Below are 19,670 nucleotides of genomic sequence, written 5' to 3'. Positions count from 1 at the left end.
AGTAAATATTATAGAATCAGGTCCAGTTGGCAGCTCCTGTCCCTCTCTGCACCCAGATGACAAATCACCCTGGTTGGAGTCCAGCGAAGGCCCTTCACAGGCCCAGGCCCAGCTTGATGACACCAAATATTCTGAAAGCAAGGATCCTGGGCCCCAAGATTTTAGGGAATGTATGTGGCCCGTTGAGGCGGAGCAGCCGCAGTGACAGCTGAGGGTTTGGAACAGAAGTGGGCAATGCCCAGCCCCCTGGGCTGGCTCCTTTCGGCTCTCTACTCTCCCCTCTGCCTGCCCTGGACTCACGTCAGTGGGTGCTTGATGGCTGGTTACTTCCACCCTGGGGACCATATGCTAACAGGAGACGTTAACCCAGAGTGAGGGCATGAAACCCGCCCTGCTGTGGGATCCCTGAGCACTGTCGCGTGCCGCACTGCCACCTGTTGGCCATGGCTAGGAATGCAGCCATGCAGGCATAGGAACTGGCTGCCACAGTAGTGGGGGAGTCCCAGAGGGCTGAGGCGATGTAGGGAGAGCTTGGCTTGGAGCTTGGAGACAGAGCTTGGAGACAGAGGGTCCATCAGCCCTGAGACTATCTATCAGGGGTCAGCTCCCACCCAGAGCTTTTCCAGCCATCTCCTTCGCTGCAGGTCAAACTTTCAAAGTCCATCCCTGCCCCCCAAGTCCCTCGATCACCACAGTAAGCTCATTAAATCAACAAAAATTTATTGAATGCCAGCTATGTGCCAGCATTGTGCAGCAGTAACTTGTAGAATAATAGATGATACAGGACTCTCTAAGGCTGAAGCCACCACTTCTACCTACAGAGGATCCAAGTGGGTCCCCCTCAAGGAGATGAAGGAGTTTTTTTCAGGCCAGTGGTTCTGGTTCTGGTCTTTAGGGCTCCTGACTCAGCTTGTCCCAGCTCCCATCTGGCGCTGCTGTCTTCCTGCACCCCACTCCCTCTGCCCATTACACACACATCTTGCAACTTTCCTGGATCTAGCAGCTTCCCGGCAAAGTGTGGTACACCTGGACAGGCCCCCCACCTGTGTACCCTCAGCTCCCCATCTGGCTTCCACATTAGACTCCCTGGCAATGAGAAGCCTGAGTGAACTGCTAAATGGGATCCACAGGGACGGCACTCCATGCTGTGGGGCTCTGCCCTTCCAGGACTTGGGAGCACAGATCACAGCCCCTGCCCTAGCCTGCCCCTACCCTCTGGCGCCTCCCTGCAAAGCTCACCTTCTATTCAAGGAATCAGAGATCAATGCTGGGGCTCATCCTCACCCCTACCCCCCACCCGCAGCTTTATTAACCCTTCACAGCCTAAATGCCACAGGAGTCAGCAGCCTGTTGCACTTATCCAAACACAACCACTGCTAGGCTTCCACAGAGACCTGCGCAGGCACTCCTGCCCCAAGAATCCTGGGATAAGCAGACCACCACAGTCCCCAGGACAGAGGCCCATGGAAATTCTCTACCTGGAGGACCATAAAGTCCCAGAGGGCTGCAGGGAGTTGAACCAGAAGAGGACCCCACCCATGGATGTAGGTCATGGGGAGGTGTCAGGCATTTATTTCTGGAACAGAGGTGAGGTGGGTAGGGCAAGGACCTCAGCACCGGACGCAGCTGCGCATGAAGTTGACACAGAGGCTCGTGTAGTAAGTAGGGTAGTCACGGAGATGGCTGACGTGTGCAGATGACTTGAAGTCCACAGAGTGCACCAGGACCCGGTGCGCCAGGCGTGCCTCCACCATGCGCTCCACGTCCCTGGCCAGGACCACCTCGTCGGCCCTGGAGTAGAGGTAGAGCTCTGGCCAGCGAGAGGCTGCGTCGAGCAGCCTGTCATAGAAGTGGGTGTGGAAGAGGGAGGTGAGTGGCGCCAGCAGGACGTGGAACAGGACTGCCACCAGGGCAAAGGCCACCAGGAGCAGCAGGCGCAGCGCGGCAGGCCGGGGCTCCAGGATGGCTGCCAGCGCCCTCAGAGCCCCCAGCAGGTTGCCGTCGCCAGGACCACTGTCAAAGATGGTGCCCACCACACGCAGGTGGCAGAAGCGCCGGTGGGTCTGCAGGAGCTCCAGCACGTATCGGTACAGCATGACACCAGCGTTGCTGAAGACGTGGAAGAGCAGGGGCTCCTTCTCAACCTCGTAATCAAAGAGCAGCTCAAGCAGCTTCTGGGCCAAGACACGAAGTGAAGGGATGCCCAGGGACTCGGAGAAGAAGACCATGTGCCAGGGGGCTGTGTATCGGATCACGATGCAGCCCTGAGGAGAGGAGAGAGGCCCTGTCCATCCTCGGGGATGGGGTAGGGAGGTGGGGAGCAGCTAAGGTCAGAGGGGTCCAGCAGCTCCAATTTCCACAGGCCCATAAGCTGGCAGTGCTCCAGGCCCTGCTGCAGTCTGGGCAACAGCTCACCTCTCCTAGACGCAGGAAGGTCCACTCCAGGCCCATTTGTGGAATAAGCGCTTCATGCTGGCCAAGCCCCCTCAGGCTGGGATGGTATGCGAGGCCTGGAGCCCAGAGCTCACTTTGGAAACATCTGGGCTGACCAGAAGGCAGCCTTCTCACTCTGGTCCGCTCCCTGTCTCCCTCCCACCCCTGACCCTGCACCCTCATCTGCTCAACTCTGGCACATTTAAGGCCTCACTGCTTGGCTACACCCTGCTACAGCGACTCTGCTCTTGCCTGTCCCTACTTCCCAGGGACAAACAGGTATCCCCGCAAGACCCAACACCCGAGACAGCCTGCAGGCCCAGCCTTGACCACCAGAGGCCACCCGTGAGCCAGGCCCACATGGCGTCAGTCTCTGGCCACTGCCACCTTCCCGCAGGGCCCTGAGAACAGAGGCCATACTCCCAAATGTCTGGTTCCAAGGCCTGGGATCACTCCTCACTCTCCCTGAAATTCCAAATACAGTAAACTCCGTTGTTCCTCAAATTCTAAAATCTTAGCTAAACTCTCTCTAGGCCTCTGTGCCCCTCAATGCCTGGGTCAAGTACACCTCAAGGTCTCCACACAGATCCCCTTCTAGGCCAGTTAGAACAGGCAGCCAAAGCCACCCTGAGTCCTAATCCTCTCTCACTAACATGTGCCAGAGACAAAGGGCCCCTTGCCGGGGGAATCTGAGTTAGGCAGGCTCTGGGGTCAGACAGTTCTGGGCTCAACTCCTGGGACCAGCACTTACTAACAGTATGGATGAACAGCAATTTACTTCATCTTTCCGAGTCTGCATTCCCAGCTGTAAGTTGGGATAACATCCATCTCATGGGATTGTGGTGAAAATGAAACGAAAAAACATACCTCGAGTGCCCAAAACAGCACTTGGCACAAAGTCCTCAGCTAAGAACAGCAGTCATTAGTGGTGGTAGGAGTAATAACAAGGAGAAAATTACATGCGCGCAGTACCCGAACGACCCAGAGCCAGAGAGAGATGGTCAGCTGAGGTAACCCTGCCATCAGCCTCCTGACTTTGTCCCCTCCCGCTGACTGTGATCACATGTGCCCCAACTCCTCCTGGCTCTGCTCTCACCAAGACCCTAGCGTACCTAAGCACCCCTCCCAAGACTCTGCAGGGGGGGTCACGGATGCTACCTGGCCCCGCAGATCTGGAAAATTTCACAAAGAGCTCTGCTCCAACTCCCCAGAGGGTGCTTTCCACCCACCCTCAACTTACACACAGCATCGCCCACGAACGCAAACATACTCCACACCACCACACACACACGACCCTTGGGACTAAACACAGCCTTGTCCGCCTCACACCCCACAGATGCAGACACCCATGGCACCCACTGCACCACCTGTGAAGTGCACAAAAAAGCACAGCCACCAACGCACACCCACAGCGCACACACCACTGTAGGTACTACCTTCAGGAGCCCACACATGTGCGTGCACACACGCCCACACACGCTTCTCCCCAGAAGCATTCCCATGCAGCACTACCTGTTGATACAGGCATAAACCCAGCAGCAAGTTCTGGGAACTCACTGTCTCTGAGGGCGCATGTGCCCTCCACCTCCACGTCACCCATGAGTGCATGCACAGAGCTTGCCTTGTGAACGCCCAACACCCCCTGTGAAGGAAGGGCATATACACCAAGCTTCCCTGGGCCTCGCTCTGAGGTTTCCATCTCTGCTGCCACCTCCCGAGTCAGATGCTCCTGGAACCCCCCTGCACCAAGGGCCGGGCTCTCACTGGCTGTCCGATCCCAGTCTCTTCCCTCTCCTCTGAAGCCAACCATCTCTCCATCTCCACACATGCTCGGTCCCAGCCTGATCCATCTGCCCTCACCTCACTCTACTTTCAGTCTCTTCCTCGTTCCAGATTCCTGCTCAAACCGATTTCATTAAAAAAAAATTAAAGCCTCTGCCTTCCCACCATGTTCCCCTCTAACTCTGTCCCACCCTTTCTTCACCTTCCCAAACTTTGACACCCTCTCCACCTGGTCCCCTCCCACTGACTCACTCTGACAGCTGCACTGCTCTTACCATGGTCGCCCAAGTTCTCCCGAATGGCTAAATCCCATGACACCTTTCGGTCCCCACCGTACTTTCCTTCCAGCAGCATTTGGGATTACGAGCGCTTAGAAACACTCTCTGATAGCCCTGGCTCTTCAATAAGACAGAAACAGGAAAAAATGGACTGTTCTAGACTTATAAGAGACTTAAGGAACGAAATAACTAGATGCAATGCGCGATCCTGGATTGGACCCTGGTTCGGGAAAATCAACTGTAAAGGACACTTTGGCGACTATCAGAGAATCTGAATATGGACTGGAAACTCGATGAGATTAAAATGTATTAACATGGGACGGTGGAGATCATGGTCCGAAAAAAAGCAGGATATAAAATAGTGTATTCAAGAGATCTTATTTAGGTAAAGAAAAGATGCACAAACAGAAAAAAAGCTGAAAGGATACATACTAAGGCTAAATAGAGGTGATCTCTAGGGGACAGACTATGACGTTTTTATATTCTTTTAAATAATAAAGTATCAGGAGTTTGGGGTGGGAAAATTTTTTTCTCTACCCCCATCTTATCCTCCTGACCAGGGGGTAAAGGCACCCATTCCTTTCCCAGACAACCCCCTGCCAACGAGCGCTGCCACCTCAACCCCTCTGCCTTCCCTGGGATCACTTCCTCCCTCCACTCCATCACTTCCTCCCATGCCGTCTGCCCCAAGAACATCTTTCCTCTCTCCCTCGACAGTGGTCCATTTCCCTAAGACTCTCTTCCTGTGGATTCCATCACATTTCCCTGAGTTTTCTTGTCCACCTGTAGCCACTCCTCCTTTCCACGTGGGACCCTCTTCGTCTTCTGCTCCTTTAAGCTTGGGTTCTGTCCTGGGCCTCTTCTCCTTGCCCTCTACACACTCCCTGGGGGAAATCTCATCCACCCCAGAGCCCACGGCTTCTCTTCTAGTGCTCCTTGTTTCAAAGAACCCAGGATCTGCTGCAGCCAGAAACCTGGCATTACCCAGACCCCTCCCTATCCCTGTGCCCACACACAACCTCTCATCCAATGACCACTCTACCTCCTAACAAGCTCCTTGATCCATCAACTTCCCTCCACCAGCACCACCAGCCCCAAGGTCCTGGCCACCTCAACAAACTCACTTCCCAGCCTCTGGTCCTGGCCCCCACAATCCTTTCCCCACTCAGCAGTGAGGGACTCTCAGAAGCACAAGTCTAACATCACACCCCTGTTTAGTCCCCTGAGGACCCTCTCAGCCTCATCTCTTCACACTTGCCCTTTCTTTTGTCCTCTGTTCTGGCCACACTCACCTATTCCCAGTCCTCTGCCTGCCCTCAAGGATCTTAGTCTAATGGAGAAGCCAAACCAGCCTCACCCAGTAAGTAGAATTCAGAAGCAGCTGAAACTACTTAAGGAATAAGGCAATGCCAGAGGACCAGGCTTATTGGTTGAGGGGAGGCCTCAAGCTCAGAACTACATCTTTCCTCCAACTCCTCTCCCATTCCAGGGCCACCACACACCTGGGGCACAGCACAGACGTGGGTCAGTGGAGGGAGGCTGAGAGGAGGGGGCCCCAGCTGGCCCTTCTCCCAGGTGACTGCCATTCCTCCTCAGTTCAGGGCTTCCAGCTGGTGGCTGGGGGTCTGTACTGATGCCTCCCTGCTTTGGGAGGTCTGGGCTGAGGAGGGCAGGGTCAGGCCAGCGGCCAAAGCTGTGAAACGGGCTTCCCAGAGGCTCTCTCCAATAACCACAGCCTCTACATACAACTCTTGGTGCATCCTGAGATGAAGCAAGGAAACCGCAGTCCTGAGTCTCTCTTCCAAGAGGCCCTTCTACTCTGGAAACGTGAGGGGCCATGGTCAGCCCTAAGACAGAAACTCACCTGGTCAGAAAAGGAGAAAGCCCCAGGAGTCCAGACTATGCCCAGCACACCCGGCCCAGGTTCCTGCTGCCCAGAGTGGCAGCACTAGCCAACAGAGACTGGAGGTCTGGGCTGACTCCGCAGCTGGGAGCACATCTGGGATGGGCTGCCCACTGTGGGGCTTGGGGAGGAAGGAGGGGGAGCAGGTCAGGCGGCTGAAGGGGACAGACCAGGCCACAGAGCTGGCTGCAAAAGGGTAGATAATCCTGCCCAAGTCCCCATGGGCCCAGCGTCTTCCTCACAGGCCATTCTTGGTGCCATTCCCAGGCCTTCCTGGGCTGACTGGTGGTCAGCCTCCACTGCAGCCCGGAGATGCTGGGAGAGCCCCGCAGAGCGGCCCCAGCGCACTGGGCGTCCGCACACCTGCAGTACTCACCCTTTTGTGGTAGATGGCGCTGTATTTGGCCAGGTTCTTGTCCGTGCAGCCACCCCAGCCCAAGAGAATCACCAAAGGCTGTCGAGTCCCCGCCTCCTTCCCACCTTGGTTGGGGCTGTTCTCTGAAACACAAGCAGGATGAGACTGTCATCCCTGGAGCTAGGGTTCGGGGTGGGGGTGACTGGCCAATCCAGAGCCAGCGCTACTCGGGCTGCTGGCAGGGGAGCGCCAGGTACCAGGCCCAGGCATCCTGCCGGTCCCTGTGCCTCAGGTTCCCAGGGGGCTCCTTCCTCTGTCCTTCACTTCAACTGGCTTTTAGGCTTCTCAGGAGGCGCTGCAGGGTAACTGGAAAAACCCACCCGAGGGCCTCTTTCTTTAGTGACTCAAAGACATAGCCCAGGTGAGAAAAGTGAATAAATACTTCTACCATGCAATTTCACCTTCTAATCCAGGGATCTACAAACTACAAGCCATGGGCCAAATTCGACCCATGATCTGTTTTCATATGACCTTCGAACTAAAACTAAAAATGTTTTTTACATTTTAAAATGTTTTTGTTTAAAAATCAAAAGAAAATTTTGTGATGTGAAAATCATATGAAATTTAAATTTCAGTGTCCACAAATAAAGTTTTATTGAAACACAGCCCAGCTCATTCATTTACATAATGTCTACAGCTGCTTTCAAGCTAAACAGCAGAGCGGAGTAGCTGCAACAGAGACCACGCAGTTCACAAAACCTAAGATACCGCCCTTTACAGAAAAAGTTTGCCAGTTGCTGTCCTAATTCCATGAGCAGACGGAAGAAGAGGTCTTTAAAAGGAGAAATGGGAGACTTCCCTGGTGGCGCAGTGGTTAAGAATCTGCCTGCCAATGCAGGAGACACGGGTTCGAGCCCTGATCCGGGAAGATCCCACACGCCACGAAGCAACTAAGTCCGTGCGCCACAACTACTGAAGCCCACATGCATAGAGCCCGTGCTCTGCAACAAGAGAAGCCACCGCAATAAGAAGTCCGCACACCGCAACAGAGTAGCCCCCATTCGCCGCAACTAGAGAAAGCCCGCGCACAGCAACAAAGACCTAGCGCAGCCAAAATAAATAAATTAAATAATTATTAAAAAAAAAAAAGGAGAAATGGATAGGGCAGTATAAGCAGGGAAGTGAAGCAGACAGACTCTGGCGGCCACTACCAAACCACCCACCCTGTCCTGACAGAGAAGAATAACAGCCAGTATTTACTGAGGTTTAACCCTCACAACAACAATACGAATAATATTAGTACAGATGAGGAAACTGAGGCACAGAGTGGTTAAGTTACTTGCCTAAGGTCACACAGGAAGTGTAGAGCTGGGAATCTGGTCCCTGCTCCCCATCCTAGCTAAGTCACTTGAGACCTCCTGTGCCACCAGCCCCGTCCACAACTAGAAGCTCATCTCCTTCGGTGATGTGCCAAGGCACAAGCCACCTGCCTCCTCCATGGCTGCTTCTGAAGGCCTCCCTGCAAGCTTGTCGGTCAGACCTCATCTCATTTCCCCTGCCAAGTGAGTACCCACCCTCCTTGGGGCGACTTCTGTGCACGGACTGTCTGTTGCTAGTTATCTGCCCTTCTGAAAGGACCAGGGTGTACCCTTCCAAGGATCAAGCCACTTGGCTATGCTCAGCTGCCACCCTAAGATTTACGGAGGCTGGTGGTGACCTGGCGACAGTAAATTTCAAGGCTAGTTAAGAGGATGGTAAATATAAATCACTAACCTTTGGACAAAAGGAAGACAACAATTTCCTGTGGAAATTAATGTGATTGAAAAGTTCAGTGTTCCTGCTCTCCAGCAGTGGCAGCTCCGGCCTTTGGAGATTGACTGCCTGCACCCATGGGGATGCCAGACTGAGTTGCAACTCAGCCTGGACCAGGAGCTCCCAGCACCTCAGTCCCTTGCTGACCCCTGCCAGCCGTCCCAGGCTCCCCTGACACCGGCCTCAGCCTCTGAAAAGAGAGATGGTCCCACAGCTCTAACCAGGCCACTCTAAATATTCTCACCACCTTTCTTGGCCTGGTGGCCTCCTGTCCTTGGCCAGGGCAGCTCTTCGCCTGCACTGGCCTTTCTGGTGGAGAGGCTCTATCTGGGCCTCACTGGGGCCCTGGCCCAACCTTGCTGGCAATGACTACCCGTAAAGCTCAGGCTGCAGCAGCCTCATGCGTGGTAATCGACAGCTACAGTTTGGATCTGCCTTTGACCCTCTGAGGTCCAGCACCTGGATTTCTGAGACTTGCCCCAGGGAGGCTCCCTAACCTCTGTGCAGCTGTCTGAGCATGGGCTCCCCTCCCCCAGCCTATGGGGCTCCCCTCCAGGTACCACCACCAAGACACCAGCAAAGGGTTTGGGGGTTTATCTCAAAAGGAGAGAAGGCAGCCAGGGGCGGTCACATCCCCTGGTGGCCGCCCTTGCCAGCAGTGGTGGGGCATTCCCAGTCCGGGAAGGTTCAGACACTTCTGCCGGGCCTCTGAGCTGCCCCTCAGCCCACAGCAGGGCTCTATAACTCCACTTTGCTCCACTGCAGGTTTTGCCGGCACCCTTGGCTTCACCAACTCAGGCAGAAATGACTCTTCACCAGACACACATCTCCACGGAGAAACTCAGAATACGGACACCCTGGACACACTGCCTCTTCCCAGAGCCCAAGCTTTCCATAACATTCCTAAAAGGAGGGAATTTGTCCTTCTACTCCAGCCAGGCATTTGAGGCCACCCCCCTGAACCACAAGGTGCTCCTCCTACCCACAGGCATCTCCCACGCCCCGACACAGTCTCTTCCCAGGGCCCCCTCTCCATGCCCATTCCTAACTCAGAGCCTTTGTCATGACCTCCTCCCACTGGAGCCACGCTGCCCACTCTGATTCTAGACATGGAGCACTATAAACCAGAAAAGTCCAAGATGCTCCGGGAACATGGCTGAGAGAGTGATCGTGACCGGGAAAGGCCTCCCACAGGAAGACTCGCTTGCTGTGCTGGCCTTGACGGACCGTAGGAGCATGCCAGGTGGAGAAAGGGCATGAGCAGGGGCAGGGGACGATGGCGATGTTACAGTTGCTCTGGGGCACGGCAAGCAGTCCTAGGAGGCTAGAAGCCTGGAAGAGGGAGCAGAAGTGGGCAGGAGAGCTGCCAAGAGTGGGACTGGGGCCCGATCCTGAAAGTCCCCCAAGCCATGCTTAGGAGTCAGGATTTTATCCGGAGCAGTGGAGGGCGAATGAAGATTCTGGAACTGGGGGAGTGGCATGATCCAGTGTGTATTGATTAATGACTTGAACAGTTACTCGTATAATGTCCGTCTCCCCTCAGCCAGTAGGCTCTGTGAAGGCAGGACCTGGGTTTGTTGCATTCAGCGCCAGATTCCCGGTGCCCAGCACTGTAGCTGGCCTGTCTAGGCACTCAGCAGTAACATGCTGAATGAATGAACACGTGGCTGCAAACTGAAAGACAGATCCCAGGAGAAAGAGCTGGCATTCTTCTTGTTACCTATTGCCCTTTCCAGAGTAATAAAAGTAAGAGCTATGGCTATTGTTATTTATTGCCACCTCCGGGTCATGATTCCTCCATTCTCTGTAAAAGCCCCTGCTCCTTTTATGCTCCTTCCACTGGTCATTCCCCTATCCCCCTCCCACTGCTGACATCTCCTGGCCTCTGGCCACTGCCCTTCAGGCACTGAAGACTCGGGCACTGGCTCTGTCTCCCACTTCTACACCAGGACTTACCACAGCCCTGCACAGGCAATCAAACCCACCTTGGTCCTAAACCATCACAAACCTCTCTGAATTCCACATCTCCTTTAGCTCCTACCTCCCCCTCTTTGCCATCACCAAGAAAAACAATAATGATAACAACAAAAAGAGAATTGTGTCAGGAACTATTCGAAGCACTTTTTATATCAACTCATTTAATCCTCACAACAATCGTACGAACAAGGTACTGTTATTATTCTCATTTTACTGATTAAAAACTAAGCCACAGAGATAGTATATAATCGTTCGAGGTTACACAACTAATAAGCAGTGAAGCTGGAATCCAAACCCAGGTGGTCTGACCCAGAGACTAGCTCATCACCACTACCCCAGGGGGCCCCCTGGGTAAAAAAAACAAGTCTTAACCAAATCTCTTTCCACTCAGCTCCAAACCCGTACACATGGCTGCCTCTGTATATCAACAGATCCAACACCAACCTCTTCCACCTGCTCCTCCTCAGGGACTGGCCATCGCAGTCAGAACCTCAACATACGCTGCCTCATTTGGTCCCTTGACCACCCTAGGAGTTAGCTACTATTGCTATCCCCGTTTTACAGATAGGAAAACTAAAACACAGAGAGGGTAAGTCTTTTTCCCCCAAAACACACAGCCAGGAAGTGGCACAGCCAGCATGCATCTCTGGACCACCATGCCACACTACCCCCCGCCTCCAGGACCTTGCACATGCTCCTCACTCCCCAGCCCTGGAGGCTGATGCTCCATGTCATGCTTTGCTAATGCCCATGCCACCTGCTGAGTCAGCTCACTGTTGACATCCAAGAAGCCCCCCTTGATGCCCTCCCCAGCCCCTTCATCACTAGACTGGGTTAGATGCCCCTCCTCTGTATTGTCACAGCACCACCATCACCATGCCACTGTACTTATCCACTGCACTGAAAGGGCCCGTTAAGAACAGGTCGTGTTACTACTGTAACACGCAAGGCAAGTTGGCAAATGCCTGAACCAGAGCAGTGGGGGACAGGTAGGAAGGGGGAAGGAAATGATAGGGAGAAGAGAATCACAACAATTTTGGAACATGTATTAAAAGCCTCAAAAAACATGCACTCTTTGACTTAGTAATTCTACTTTTATGAAAGAAAAATGTTTAATCATACGGAAATAGTCTGTAATACATTAAACATACATTAAACATATGGAAATAGTCTGTAATACATTAAACATACAACATACATAATGTAAACATACATTATGTCTACAGATCATAGACATAAATGTAAGACCTAAAACTATAAAACTCTTAGAAGAAAATGTAAGAGTAAATCTTTGTGACCTTGGATTAGGGAATGGTTTCTGAGACATGACTAAAAGTACAAGGAATAAAAGAAAAAATAGACTTCATCAGAATTGAAAACTTTTGAACATCTAAGGACACCATCAAAAAGTGAAGAAACCGGACTTCCCTGGTAGCGCAGTGATTAAGACTCCACCTGCCAATGCAGGGGACACAGGTTTCGAGCCCTGGTACGGGAAGATCCCACGTGCTGCGGAGCAACTAAGCCCGCGCGCCACAATTACTAAGCCTGCTCTCTAGAGCCCGCGTGCCACAACTACTGAAGCCCACGAACCTAGAGCCCATGCTCCGCAACAAGAGAAGCCACCGCAATGAGAAGCCCGCGCACCCCAATGAAGAGTAGCCTCCGCTCACCACAACTAGAGGAAGTCCACATGCAGCAACGAAGACCCAATGCAGCCAAAATAAATAAATAAATTTATTTTTTTTAAATGAAGAAACCCACGGAATGGGAGATAATTTTTGCAAATCATATATCTGATAAGGGGTTTGTATCCAGGATACATAAAAAAACTCTCACAATTCAAAAATAAAAAGACAAATAACCCAACTTTAAAATGGGCAAAGGATTTGAAGACATTTCTCCAAATAAGATGTACAAATGCCCAATAAGAACATGAAAAGGTGCTCAACATCACAGTCATTAGGGAAATGAAAATCAAAACCACGAGACAGCACATTATACCCACTAGGATGGCTATAATAAAAAGTCAGATAATACCAAGTGTTGATGAGGATATGGAGCATTCAGAACCCTCATACACTGCTGGTGAGAAAGCAAAGAAGGTGCATCTACTTTAGAAAGCAGTTTGGCAGTTCCTCAAAAAAAATTAAACATTGAGTTTCCATATGACCCAGCACTTCCACTCCTAGGTATATACCCAAGAGAACTGAAAACATATGTCCACACAAAAACCTGTACACGAATGTTCACTGCAGCATTATTCACGATAGCCAAAAAGTAGAAACAATCCAAATGCCCATCACCTGTAAATGGATGAAAAAAATGTGGTATATCCATTCAATGGAATATTATTTGGTCATAACAAGGAATGAAGCACTGCTACAACATGGATGAACCTTGAAAACATATGTTAAGTTAAGGAAGTCAAACACAAAGACCGTATATTGCATGATTCCATTTATATGAAATGTCCAGAATAGGCAAATCCACACAGTAGAAAGTAGATTAGTGGCTGCCAGGAGCTGGAGGGAGGGGGAAATGGGGAGAGACTGCTAATGGTTCAGGGCTTCTTTTGGAGGTGATGAAAATGCTCTGAAATTAGACAGTGGTGACAGTTGCACAATTTTGTAAATATACTAAAAACCAATGAATTGCACATTTTAAAAGGGTGAATTTTATGGTACGTGAATTGTATCTCAATAATGTTATTATTTTAAGAATTAACAGTAACACATTAAGCGAAAAAGGAAGCTGCAAAGAAGTAAGTACAACAGAATACCTATATACATACATACACACATACCTACACATACTTATGTATAGAAAAAATACATCAAATATTAATAGCAATTATTTCTGGGATCAGAGGCAATTTCTTTTTCATGATTTTTTTTTCTACTCACTTTCTAAAATCCCTATGTATCACTTTTGCAATGAGAGTTAAAATATTATTTTTTTTAAAAGGGTGGGGGGAGGTGTCCTGCAGAGTCAACAGCACTTGAGAAGTCAAAGAGATCATGGATACCCAGAAGCCCCTTGGCGAGGCAGAAGTATTCTTTTCAACCCTGGCACTTCTTGAGTACCCCACAAAACAATTTAATCCCACGGGCTCTCTGTCCTCTGGACTTTTCTCAACAAACAACACTGACACCAATAATACAAGAATTACAGATACATACTATATTGTACAACAGTTCAAGTCATAAAACTAAAGCATAAATTGGATTGTGTATATCCCAGGGGCATATGGGGAAGACAAAGGAAAGGGCTGACAAGATAAGACTCTGTGGAACAATATGTGCTTTTCTTCTGCAAGCCAGAACGAAAATACAAAGAACCTGTTTTCTTCTTAAAATACAAGGAATAAAAGGATCCTCAATTTCCTCTACTCCCAAGAAATACTTTCTAGAGTCTCACAGTTCCTATATTTAAACAAAATTACTTCATTTTAAATTTACTTTTTTTTTTTTTTGGAGTAACAGCATAGGAGAGTAGCATGGTATCTAGGAGTGCATACTGTATAAAACCATACCTGGGTTCAAGTCTCTGGTTCTGCCACCAATAACTATGAAACAGACCTTGAGCTAGTTCTCTAAGCTTCAATTTCCTTATCTGTGAAATGGGGATAATAATACATAGGACTGAATAAGACAGTGACTACTGAGGGCTTAGCATGTTACCCTGGCACAAAGAAAGAGTTCAATGAATTGAAGTTATTATTACTTCATGAGGAATGCATGCTCACTGTAGAAAAAGCAGAAAATGAATATCTCATAAAATTGGAACCATACTGCTTTTGTAATCTGCTTTCTTCAATTTAGCAATATATTGTGAACATCTCTCCCTGTCGGTTTATATATCTCTACCCCATTCTTTTTAGTGGCTGCAGAGCAGCTATAGAATATTTCATAATTTATGGTGACCAAGCTCCCATTATTGGACATGATGTTGTTTCCAATCTTTTGCTGTTATAAAAATACTTTAATGGACACCTCTTTCTTCCTGCATGTCCTTGACTGTTTCCTAGAAATGGAACTGTATTCAGGCAGTACTTCCTGCTGGCAACTGAAATCTGCACGCACAGGCTTTGGAGTGAGGCTCCCACGTTGGAATCTGGGATAACTTGGGGCAAGATACTTCACCTCCCCTGAGCTTCTGTTCCTCATCTGTAAGACGGGATAAGAGTACTCCCTACTTCACAAGGTGGTCGTGAGAAGTAATAAAATCATAAGAGAGGTTCCTGGCAGGCCTGGCATGTGAGCCAGGCATGGTCAACAATGTAAGTGCAACAGAAACCACAGAGACCTCAGGCAAAGGAGGCCAGCAAAGGGTCCTTCACGTCTGGAGCTCAGATCCAGGGCCTAGCACGGTGCCTGTTATAAAGCAGACAAATTAGGAAGGGTTTTTATTAATGTATGAAAGAAAACATACCATGATTAAAAAAATAAACAAAACTCTACTGTTTAAAAAAGAAAAGCACCTACGGGGTCCCCACAGACAAGAAGAGGGTCTAGTCCCAACCCTTCGCCCGGGCCTTTGAGGCCTCTCTGGTATGACAGCTCTTGAGATTTTCTCTCCGGCTCCTGAAAGCACCCGGCGGCCTGCCGCCAGGGCCCTGCTCTCTCGGGCCACTCTCAGTCCCCCCAGTGCCCCTAGTTCTGCACTTCCTGCTGCTCCCCATCTACCTGTCAGCCCTCCCGCAGCTCCAGGTCCAGCTTGGGCCACTCTACTCCAGGAAGGCAGCTGACCCCTGGGGCCCACCATGGTTGTTTGGACTGTGGTCCACCCCAGACTGTTTCCCCGGTGCCAGGGAGAACTTCCTGGGGGTCAAGACAAGGTCTACATTTCTTTGACCCCGGCAGGCGCTCAGCAGAAGAGCAGACTGACAATTAAGCCTGGGCCTACAATAAACCTATCACTTCCCTTCTCTGTGACCCCCCCCCCCCCACCGAAGGCTTTCTTTGTACTCTAAGAGTGAGCCCCTTGTCCCAGCCTCATTAATTCTGTGAATCAATTATTTCTAAAAAATGTTTACTGAACATGAAAGCAACAGGGTGCCTTTAAGAAGGCCTGCTGGCCTGCCAGTGAGCTGCAGAGGGGCCCCAGGGCAGGGCTTGGCTGACCATTCTCTGGCTGGGAGGAGGGGCAGCACAGCCCTGGCCTGGGATGGCAGAGCAACTTGGGCCGGGCCCAAGTGCTGCCTAAACGACTCCCTTCAGCTCATTTGGCACTTCATCCTTGCCAGGCTCTGGCAACACTGAGCAAAACCTCCAGCAACACGACAGGGATCCCTGCTGTGGGAGCCCTGAGAACAGAACCTTCCCCAAGGAAATGAGATGAGAATACCCAACTCTCACTTAGGAGGGTGAGGGGATCACTGGTCAAAGAGGAGTGGGTGGGATGGCGGGAAATGCTAGGTCAAGGGATCAGCTTCAGCAAAGGACCAGGCAGACGACCCTCATTTGGCCCAGACAGCCACGGATACTTGCTGGTGGGAATCCCAGCAGAAGGACCCTGGGCTCTGAACGACCCCAGATCTGTAGCTGCCTTCCAGCTAACTGACGTGCCAGCAGAAGCTGCTCGCCTCTCTATCAACTCACAGCAGTGCTGGGCTCTGTGGCTCTGATGCTCAATTATGGGGGAAAAGCAATTCCAGAAACCAAATATGACTGTCCTTCACACTTCTCCACCATTAAACAGTAATTGCAAAAGAGAGACAATCTCTGGACCCCCAAAGATTGTCTGTGAAGCCCTGTCAGCCTGGAGGGGAGCTCTCTGCAGACAGGAAGAAAACAGATTCAGGGGATCACAGTGCTGTCACTTCCTTCTGAGGGCCATACCGCCTTGAGGTCAGCTCTGGGCTATGCACTTTGAGAGGGAAAGGAATGAGAAACCAAAGCCAGTGCAGAGGAGCAATCAGAAGGAGGAGGCTATTAGAACCACACCAGAGGAGGAACAACTGAAGGCCCTGGAGGTATTTCTCTTGGAGAAGAGAGATGAGCTTGAAAAGAGAGGAAGAGAGACTACCTTGCTCTGTGTTGCACCCACCACGACCTCCTAGCCCTGCGGTTACCACGTCTTTGTGAAACCCCCTGCTTCTAAGCCCTCAGCCCTCCCCAGAACCACAGCTCCTTGAAGGACTCTGTGTGTGAGTCACTTCTGAGGCACCAGCAACTAACCCATCGCCAGGACACAGCAAATGCTGAACTGAAAGCAGAAATGACAGGAAGGCCTACTGTGGCTCAAGAAAGGGAAGTGCTTTCTAACAATCCCAGTTGCCTCCAACAGGCCAGGATATTTGGGAGGAAGCATCCTGTCAGGGAAGGGTCTGCTAAATTATGGAGGACTTTGAATACCATGCTAAGGAATCTGGATTTGATTTATCCTGAGGGCAATAAGGAGCCACTGAAGGGTTTTATGTAGAACAGTGATAAGATCAAAGCTTTGCACTGGGAAGATGGTTGTGGTAGCAATAGAAGAGGCTGAGCTGCAGCTGGAGGTGTGAAGACGATGTGGAGTAAGGCAGGCAACACATGCAGCTTAGGCTGGGGTGCATGTCAAGGCTCCTCTACCATGATTCCCAATCAGGGCCAAACTTTCCGTTCTCTGGGCCCCCAATCTGACTCACACTGACAGGGACCCAGACCTGTTCTACAGGCTACTAATTTTGTGGAGCCTCCCACACATCTTTCTGTAATGATATGACTGTAGAGAGGAAAACAAAGCTAATCATTAAGCTCACTCTGTGCCAAGCATTATGCTGGGTCCTTCAGACAAATAATCTCAGCTGTGCAACCAACAACCCTAGGAGGGAGGTTACTATTGGTACTCCAGCTGTGCAGATGAGGAAACCGAAGTTCAGAGCTGGAAGCATGCCAAAGGTCATCCAGCTACTAAAGGGAGGAGTCAGGATTTGAGCAGACTTCTATTTCATGGCAGAGACGGCTCTGTAACCACTGCCAAGGAGAGTGCAGAGGAGGGAGGGATGAAGGCTCTGTGTCCTGGGCTTTTGCATGGACCCCGAGGAAAACAGTGGATGAAATATAACGGGTGGGACCCCTAACCACAACTGCCGAAGAAAGGCTAGCAGTGGGAAGACCGACCCCAAACAAAAGAATCAGGAGGGCCTTCAGCTACCAGGAGAGAAGCGAAGGTACGGGCCTGGGAACTCCGACTAAAGAGACAGAAAGAAGGGCCCCAGCCTACGGGGTTAGGGGTCGGGTAGACGCCGCGAAGGGGCGGGGCTCGGACACCAAGAGCACTCTGGGGGAGGGGCTTACTAGGGGGCGGGGCTCTCTGGACCCGACTAAGTCTAGGACCTGCGGTGAGGGGGACCCCCCCGTGAGGGGGTGGGCCGCGAGAGGACAGGGCCGCAAGAGGGGCGGGGCCACAGCTGCGCTTGAGACCCACAGACTCCTTAGGTCACCTCCCCACGACTGGACCCAACCCTCATTCCATACCCCGGCTCCGGCAGGGCTGATCCGGGATCTCGATGGTGTAGTCCAGCTGGGCCGAGGCCATGATGAAGGCGCCAGCCCTCAGCTCGGGCCTCCGGCCGGAACTCTCGCTCATATTCCCGCACCTCACCCGGGGCCTCCTGGGCACCGCCCAATCACCACCCACCTCCCTCGACGCTACCCAATCCCTGAGCCGCGCTCTGTGACCTCCCGCCTTAGCAACCAGCGAGTCTCTCTCGGGGCCTCACGCAGCACTCTGCTAGCTCGGCCCTAGCAACCATGCCCCGCCCCGCTCTATCCCTGGCCCTCAGCCATTGGCTGACTCGCTTGATCTGGGTCAGGTATTGGCCAGCCAAGACGCCGGTCAGGAAGAGTCCCCACCCTCCTGTGTAGGTAAGAGGGTCTGCGGGAGAGTTGCTGTGTTCTGGGGTCGGGGAGGGTTTTCCTTCCTAAACCGTGTCTTATCGTACCGGGTGGACAGTAGTGCCCTTTGACTTACATCACCTAGCTATCTCTACTACCCTCTACCAGCCGCAGCTCCGAGGGCTGGAGGTAGAAAACCGCACAAAACGACCACAGGAATGCGTGCCAGCCCATCGTCCACCCAGCTGGTCGAGGAATATTCTGACTGGTGAGATGGGGAGGATGCAAAGGAGGTGCTATTTTCTAGCGAATACTTTAGAGAATGCCCTGTTCGTGCGGGACATAAAGGGGCTAGGGGGTACAGTTTTCTTAAATTTATCAACGCGCTTAAAAAATATTTACTGACCACCTGTTACATAGGTGGACTCTAGTGAGGATTAAGTTTTTGGCTCTGACTTCCGTAAGTCTTAAAAGGAGAGGGAAAGAAATCATGCATGAGCCAACTGCAATACTGTGCAAGGGATAAGTACTACAAGAAGAGTAGGCCCTAAGGATTTTAGGAGCTCAGAATTAGAAGGGGCATTTATGGCAGTGCTGATGGCTCTTGAGCTGGGTTTTGAAAGACTTGTGGAGACTTGAGACCTTACAGGGCTCAAAGAGAGGAAAGTGAGGGCTTCCCTGGTGGCGCAGTGGTTAAGAATCCGCCTGCTAATGCAGGGGACACGGGTCCGAGCCCTGGTCGGGGAAGATGCCACATGCCGCAGAGCAACAAAGCCCATGAGCCACAACTACTGAGCCTGCACTCTAGAGCTTGTGAGTCACAACCACTGAAGCCCGCGTGCCTAGAGCCTGTGCTCCACAACAAGAGAAGCCACCCAATGAGAAGCCCACTCACTGCAACGAAGAGTAACCCCCGCTCGCCACAGCTAGAGAAAGCCCACGTGCAGCAACAAAGGCCCAACGCAGGCAAAAATAAATAAATAAATTTATAAAAGGAGAGGAAAGTGAGGGGTCGGTGCCAGGAATTATGAGCATTTCCTGGCCAGAGGAGAGACTAATGGGAGAGCAACCTTGGAGGAACAGGTAGGCCCAGATTCTGGAGGGTCTTTGATACCACGCTCAGCTCTGAACTTATGGGTAGATCTTACTGATGGAAAAAATTTCCAATGCAGTTTACACCAATGAGCACAAGAGCTTAGATTTTATCCTAAGGACAATGGGGAGGCTGCAGGGCTTTAAGTGGAAGAGTAACAATCAGATATGTGTTTTAGAAAGATCAATGAAGAGAATGGATTGGGGACTGGGAG

At 51.3% G+C, this 19,670-nt stretch overlaps 2 protein-coding genes across 5 annotated transcripts in view; one reads left to right on the top strand and one right to left on the bottom strand.

The window, feature by feature from the left end:
* Positions 1 to 703: 703 nt before the first annotated feature.
* TMEM53 (transmembrane protein 53) lies at positions 704 to 18,205 on the bottom strand. Of its 4 annotated transcripts, none has more exons than XM_073790751.1 (4): positions 18,004 to 18,118; positions 8,525 to 8,753; positions 6,773 to 6,894; positions 704 to 2,293 (listed from the first exon to the last, which is right to left on the bottom strand). In XM_073790751.1, exon 4 carries the CDS (start codon positions 2,226 to 2,228, stop codon positions 1,611 to 1,613), a length of 618 nt encoding a protein of 205 aa, XP_073646852.1. In that variant the 5' UTR covers positions 2,229 to 2,293; positions 6,773 to 6,894; positions 8,525 to 8,753; positions 18,004 to 18,118; the 3' UTR covers positions 704 to 1,610. The 4 variants fall into 4 exon arrangements, with proteins under 4 accessions (XP_073646852.1, XP_073646850.1, XP_033723531.1 ...); XM_073790749.1 differs by having other exon boundaries at positions 704 to 2,264; positions 18,004 to 18,117; XM_033867640.2 differs by lacking the exon at positions 8,525 to 8,753 and having other exon boundaries at positions 704 to 2,264; positions 18,004 to 18,205.
* Positions 17,340 to 19,670, top strand: part of ARMH1 (armadillo like helical domain containing 1) — a 70,322-nt gene continuing 67,991 nt past the window's right edge. The window contains exon 1 of the mRNA XM_073790727.1: positions 17,340 to 17,696. The gene's annotated coding sequence lies outside the window, so the exon portion shown is untranslated. The remainder of the gene's footprint in view (positions 17,697 to 19,670) is intronic.

The sequence above is a fragment of the Tursiops truncatus genome, chromosome 1 (assembly GCF_011762595.2).
Source record: "Tursiops truncatus isolate mTurTru1 chromosome 1, mTurTru1.mat.Y, whole genome shotgun sequence".
Classification (NCBI taxonomy): Eukaryota; Metazoa; Chordata; class Mammalia; order Artiodactyla; family Delphinidae; genus Tursiops; species Tursiops truncatus.
This window is presented reverse-complemented; position numbering and strand designations above follow the sequence as displayed.